We start from the raw sequence: 7318 nt of genomic DNA on the forward strand, positions 1-7318 counted from the left end.
ATAGTCTAAGTTTTTGATGTCATATTTCTCTCATATGCATAAAAATAACATATGTTCTTTGTTGTGTAACAAGTGGAAAAGTACAGATTTCATAATCTCTTCAACTTCCTCTGCTTTTAGTCATAGTAACAAAAAGCTGGAACTTGGTATCCCTAAGCAAATCTGGCTGTTTTTAAAACTACACATTCTTCAGATCTTGGGCCAGACTCTCAGTTGGCGTAAAACAACACAGCTCCATGTAAGTCAAAGAACAAGTGTTATATTACAGCAGTGGCCCTTGATCTTTTGCCCCGTCAGCTAGATAAATGGTGCAGGGTCAGTGTGTGGGCCAGATCAGGCTCATACACCATGACTGAACCCATGTTGCCTCCACCCAGCCCTGTGTGCCCAAATCAGGCCTGTGCCACCCCTACCCCAGCCAGCCCTGTGTCTCAACTAGTGCCACAGTAACTCAGCCCAGCCTCACATGCTGGCATTGGGCCCTGTGCTACCCTGCACATCCAATCTAGTGTGCAGGGCCATGGTATCTGGCTCATCACATGCCCAGAAATTTGGCAGCAGGGGAGCAGCAATTAAACTGCCACCACCTCCCCACCAGCTTCAGTTTCAGTAAGAATGTCAGTAGAGAAAAACAGTAAACTCACATGTGGGAGATTGAGTTTTCATCAAAGTCTGAAGGTCAGCGGTAATTTTGGAGATCTCACTATGATACTGTTGGAAAGAGTTTTTGAGACCTGAAATATCTTTGGAATTAGATGCTATAGTTCCATTCATCTGATTAATACAGTTCCATAACCTGGTGACATGCTTATTCAGAGCTTCTTTTATCCTCCGTAGATTACCAGAGATATGGTCTAATTTGCTGCAAACTTTTTCAACATGGGACACTCTGCTATCAACATCTGAAACTCCTTGCTGAATACCAGAGGTCCTTTCTTTACATTTCTTGAGGTCATGAAAAACTTGTTCATTTAGCTTTTCAATCCTTTCTTTTACTTCATTACAACAATTATCATTTGGATGAGAGGTATGATTGGCAACCGTCCTCTGTATTTCATCTATTTTTCTGAATGCACCACGCTGTGCTTTTTTACATGTAGAATTCACACCCAGAAGTTGCTCCTTACAGCTGCTCAGTCCATCTTGAAGATTTTTCACATCTTTATCCATCATACTTAAACCAAAACGAAGTACACGTAAATCTTTCTGCAGTTTTTGGATGTCATGTTGGTTGCCCTTAATGAAGTTAAACTTTTCATTAAGAGAGCAATTTAAAGACTTCAGTAAAGCAGAATTATCTTCTGTTTTCAAAAGCAAGACTTCATATTTCTTGTTACAACTTTCTATGTCTTTCTGAAGATCTTCTATACTTTGGGATGCAGAGTTACATTTCTGCGAGCAAAGATTTTCAACAGCTTGTAGTTTGTTCTTAAGAAGATTAATTTCAGCTGTAAATAGTTCATTTCCAAGTCCTGAATCATTGTGCAAGACTAATTTAGGGTTACTATCTATTCCCTCAGAGTCTGTGGCATTGGCAATCTCCAAAATAGTTCCACCCAGTCTCTCTTCTAGTGCCTGTAGCTTTTGGTCAAGTAAGTCTCTCACTTCATCTACTTCAGAAGCTATAATACCTCGAAGAGTTTCCTCGACGTAAAAACAATGCTCTTCAGCATTCTTCTCAGTAACATTGATCCTAGCATCTAGCTCTTCCCATCTTGCACCAAAGATGTCTTCTAGATGTGGAGTAGAAATGTGGCTAATTTCATTATCTATTCTGGTATTTAAGACATTGTATGCTTCCATGATTCTATCCACTTTCTCATCCAAATTTTTTATCTGTTGATTGAAGTCACCACTTTTGCCATCCTTGCAACAGTTTACCTGATTTGATGGAGTTTGGATCTGAATTCGGAGATCGTTCACTTCTCTCTTCAGGTCATTTTCCTTTTCTTCTATAAGTTCAATCATTCCTGCATAACTGGCTTCATGGTCATCACATTGTTGTTGGATACCCAATAGTTTGTATTGGCAGGAGGTCTTCAGATCTGCCATTTTTGTCTCTAATCCTTCCAACATTTCCTGTCTCAAGGCCTCAAATTTTGAGTCAATATATTCCTGATATAAATCACCACTAGGCATCATTATTGTTGGTCCTTGTGCTGCCTCCTGCAGTTGTTTTAGTTGTCCTTCATAGCCCTTCACTTTTCTATTTAGCTCCTCCAACTGGCTGTTTTTGACCTTCAAGACTTCTTTGACCTCATCTAGCTCAAACTTTATATCTTCCATCCTCAGCACAGTAAAATGTTCTTTCTGGTCTTTATTGCTCATAATTCCAGGTAGATGAATAGTGTCTGTTTCACCACCAATGGCACTATCGGGTCCTGGGTGGTCATAAAGGTTGTTCAGCCATGAAACCAACATTTTACTGGCATCTTCTTGGACAGTAAGTTTTAAGTTTTCATTCACACCTGCTACAGAGGATTGAAGATCAAGTACTGTCTGTGTAAGTCGAAACAATTCATCCTCAAAGAACTGAATTTTCTTCTGATATAATTCTTGTGGCACTTCCGTTGGTTCAGAATCTGTTTTAAAGAAATAATGGAGATAACATTTAGATGTATGTAACAACAGTTCAGATCAGCTAGAGGTTAGTTTTAGTTTCTTTTGGTTAAGTTAGATGCACTAAATAATGCTTTAAAATACTATATAGCTTAGTGTCACCCCTTCAGAGGCAGATCTGGTGGGGTGGAGGGGTGCACTGGTGCAGTTGCACCCCCTGCCCCGCCTTTGATTTTGTGTCCACTCAATATCTAAAACCAACTACCCGGCAGTTGCAGCTGCATCTCTATTCGGGCAGCAGTGAGGTTGTTAATTGACTCCATGGCTCATTAAAATCTACCTGACTCCTTCTAAACCCTTCATTCCACAGGTGTTAGTGACCCTCTCTCTTTTTTAATAGTCTTGATGTTCCACTAATCAAGCTGGACTTGCTTCTCCAATTCTGCAATCTGTTAATTGCTCCTGGTAATGCTGTTCATATTTCTTAGCCTTGCAGACTGTTTTTAACTCATTTCAATAAAGTTATATTTGTTTTTGCATCAGTTAATATAGCCCTAGGCCCCTAGCATATTAGTGAAGCTTCTAGTTTCTTTTTACCTGCCTGGAAAAAAACATGTGTTGTGTTATATGTAATTATGTACTTCACCAGGTGCACTCCCTGCTTTTCAAAATCTAAATCCACCCATGCACCCCTTCCATTATTTTCTTCAGTGGTTAATTATTTTGTCATAATAGAGTCTCTCCAAACTAAAGCTTTGACATCTCAACTTTAATGTACCTACAAAGGTACATTAAAAATTAAAAAGACTATTGTGCCTGCCTACATGTTTGCACAGGCATGAAATCTAGGCTTTATATATATATATAATGGTTCTATTATGTACAGTTTATGTGAATGATTATTCTAAAGCCATTTCACCTCTCATAACAAAAACTAAGACTGGACACAGTAGTAACAGAAAATGACTTGGCCCTCTTCTACTTTTGCAGGGTTGTCTTTGAGAAGACATTGACTTTGAGGAGACATTTCTTCTACTTGAAGCTGGGCTTCTTCCTAAGTTGATCTGGAATCTAAATACATGTATAAGATGGAGGCATGGAGAACATTTAAGATTATAAATCTTGTGTTAAAAATCTCAAGTTATTTAATACACATTTAATTAGCCCAATAGAAATGTATATTTTTTATAAGAAAACATATTCTCTTATAGTAAAAACAAACAAAATATTAGCGTAAAATAAATTATTTTATTTTCATTTTAGTTCTATAAATCAGGTCCTTCAATTCATTTTTGTTTGGATAAATATATTTGTGTGTGCGCCCATCTGGCTTCAAATGGCTGCTCGCATGCTGCCTTGGCCCGGGCAGTAGAGGGTGTGCGCTCTCTGACGTGGGTTCCCCAAGGTGGGCTTCAGTTGTTCCTCTGACCTTCCCCGAACTCTCCTGCCATGTCTTTGAATGTCATATCAGTGTGGGGTTCAGCCTTGAAGTTCCCCTCAGGGGTGACCACGCCGCTTATGGGATGTTTGTGGGGCTCCACCTCCCCTACACTCCAGCCTTATGCCAACCGCTGGTGGGGTGCTAGATCTGGACACGGCAGCCTCTCCAGTCCAGATATTCCTCATGCCTGATCGTATCCTCCTCTATCCTTGGGGAAGGATAATTAGCTGGCCCGGGCTCTACGCCTGCGATCCCCTTGAGCTGGTCAGCTCTCCTCTTGGGATCCAAAGGTGCCCCTTCGAGCAGGGGTAAAGGGATAAAATGAAAAAAGAAACCAATAGAAGAGACAAGAAGATCTCCCTATCTGTTGCCCTACCGGTCAGCTTTCTCAGCCTTCCTGCCTGAACTTGGCAGTGCTCCCCTGACACTGGTCCCACAGGGTTCCCCTCTCTTCTCCGCCCCTAGCCCAGCTCCCTGACCTGGTACCTGGCAGCAGTCATGTGGAAACAACCTTGCTTCTCCAACGTGGGCTTCAGCCTCTCCCTTGGGCTCGTCATCCTGGTTGTGCCACTGCTCTGTGCTTCCTTCAATGAACCTACTCGACAGCACAAGGGAGAAGTCCGTCCCTGCACTCTGCACCTCCTGGGGCAAAATCTTAGTGCCACCGGTGTGAGGAGCTCTCGGTGCTCCTCTCGCTGCCCGTTGCTCGGGCATTTCCATTTTGTGCTGGTCCTGCCTACTACCAGCATGGAGAGCCTCCACCTCCTCACTGGCTCTCCCCTTCCTACTGCCAGCAGCCATTTTTATTCCTGCCAGCCAGTGCGTCCTTGTGACATCACCCGCCAGCCTTAATTGCATAAACATGCGGCTTGTAAACCATATGGGCTTCTCTTTTGGATCTTCTAGCACCGCTCCTCCTTCAGGTAAGTAACTGCTTTGTATTTCTTTCTTTATTTCACTATTTTTCCCCACAGCAGGTCCTACGAGTGGGGCTTCCCAGCCCCTCCTCTCGCTATCCCTGAGACAGTGTGCTATGCACATATATTTACATATATTATATATATTTATAAGTATGGACACTGGGAGAAATTGCATACATATAAAAATTAAATAGACAGTCAAAGTAAACTGGAGATCTGAATTTCTGAAACAGAAAATAAAGGAAATTAGGGGGTTTTTATGTTTTATTTCCATAACACTAGCAGCTAGGGATGAGGGAGCTTTATGTGCTGGGGAGTTTTAAGTGCTGGAGCACAGGGTGCCCAACAGCTGGCTTTTCAGCTCTGTCCCCAGTGCCAGGCTCCCTACCCATCTCAATCTTCAGCCAGCAGGTTGACAGCCTATCACCAAGATGAAAACTGCAGGGTACAACCCCACAACAAGGCTGCACCATGTGGCTGAAATTTGTGAATGTATCAGCTGATGGTCTCCCTGCAAGCTGGCAAATTGAAAGAGTGCTGTGGGAAGCATGGTATCAGGGACTGGTCCCTGATACCATGCTTCCCACAGTGCCTTTTGAATATCCAGGGTGGTGGAAGCCTGGCTTTGGGGGTGGAGTCTCTGATGCCGGGCACCCCACTTGCCTGTTGTGTGACTGGGATCTGACAAATTTTGTGATGGATGTCCAAAATTGAATGTCCTACACCATTCCATACTGCAATTAAATACATATCTATCAGGTGTCTAAGTGTTTGAATCGTGGTTCATGCAGATGCATTTACCTATTGTTAGTCAGGAACTTCATTATTAATTCTGATTTGTTTTTATTAGTCTGAGCAGAAAAGATGTTAAGCAAAGTTAAGCAAAGTGCCAAGGACACTGTCACATCTACACAGTACAATTCAGTACTGGGTAAAGACAAACAAGCTAGCTCTAGTAGCAGTATATCAGCTTCATCAGCTGTGCAACCTGCTCAGGCTAGCATTGTTGTATTGGTATCAGGACACAAAACTGTATTTCTAGATCAGTGGTCTCCAACCATTTAAGTAGCAAATCACCTTTGGCATTTAAAAGCAGCCCAAGATCTACCATGTGCTGCCACCACCCCTTCCCCTCCTCTGTCTCCCCTCCTCCCCCAGCCAGCAAGTAAGTCTGTCAGGAGGGAAGGGGGTGCAGATCAAGGCAAAGAGAGAAAAAATTATTTGGGGACAAACCTCCACAGCAGGAAAGTCCCAACTTAACCCTATTCCCACCTCTGCGGCACTGTCCCTCACCGTGAGGGCCTCGATCTAGCTCCCACCCTTCCCTCCCCTCCCCCACGGACTGATCTGCTGGGCTGGGGTGCATGCACGTGGCCGCCCCAGCCTTGGATTGACTCCAAGAAGCTCCAAGATCTAGCAGTGGATCAAGATCCGCTGGTTGGTGACCACTGCTCTAGACAGTCTTACATAGCATACCAGCCTGTATAGAGCTAGCCCAGGTATCACTACAAGGCCCTGCATTGCACTGTAAAGACATATCTTTTACTGTTTTTTTAAAAATCACTTTTTTCAGGATAAATGCATAGCTGCTTTATTACATAACAGAACAGTGATACCCTGTTTTAGTTATTCTTTCATTTGCAGTTAGGAACAGAATTACTTACTGCTTAATCAAAGGATTCTGTTCATTTCCAATTCATTTTACGTAACAAATGCATGAACTCTAAGTTCTGTGTGTGGTATTGAACTCCAGTAAGTGTTTATGGAAAAACTCTTCCAACAAAACCATCTTTCAATTAATTGAGGAAAACAGCAGAGAACCGAAGTCATTTTACCCTTTAAGAAGGCAGTATCTTATGCAAACACTATTTATTCTTAAAGGTATTTCAACAACTGGGATTTATTATTTATATACCCCTTAGGATTAATTTATAATGTTTGCATAGCTCTTTAGACAAATAAAGTACTATGCAACAGCTTTGCCTTATTTGCTTACCATTTTAAGCTATTCTGTATTTGATTTAGGAGTAATGCTACTCAAACTCATCTTTCCTGAAACAAAGATTTCTAAAGAAACAACTAAAAATGTTTAACCCAGTGGTTCTCAAGCTTTTTAGATTTGAGATGCATCTCATTTGGCTTGAGGTACCCCTCAGAAAATCCCAGCTTTTACTTTTCACTCATTTTTTGACTAGAGAAAAACGAAAGAGCAATACTTCTGTTGCAAAGAACTCAAAAGACCATAACAGGTCAGAATGTTTTTAACACCATGAACTCCTCTTTGAAATTTCATAGATTTCATTTCATGGACATTAGGGCTGGAAGGGACCTTGGAAGATCATCGAGTCCAGCCCCCCGCCCAGAGGGCACGAAGTCAGCTGGGGTCATAGGATCCCAG

General features: G+C 42.1%; 1 protein-coding gene across 1 annotated transcript in view; it reads right to left on the reverse strand.

Annotated features, from left to right (window-relative positions):
* Nucleotides 1–7318, reverse strand: part of EMILIN2 (elastin microfibril interfacer 2) — a 59525-nt gene that overhangs the window by 20336 nt on the left and 31871 nt on the right. The window contains exon 4 of the mRNA XM_019546658.1: nucleotides 645–2582. Within this exon, the coding sequence (XP_019402203.1) occupies nucleotides 645–2582 (1938 nt within the window). The remainder of the gene's footprint in view (nucleotides 1–644; nucleotides 2583–7318) is intronic.

The sequence above is a fragment of the Crocodylus porosus genome, unplaced genomic scaffold, assembly GCF_001723895.1.
Source record: "Crocodylus porosus isolate Cpor-Errol unplaced genomic scaffold, CroPor_comp1, whole genome shotgun sequence".
In the NCBI taxonomy this organism is placed as follows: Eukaryota; Metazoa; Chordata; order Crocodylia; family Crocodylidae; genus Crocodylus; species Crocodylus porosus.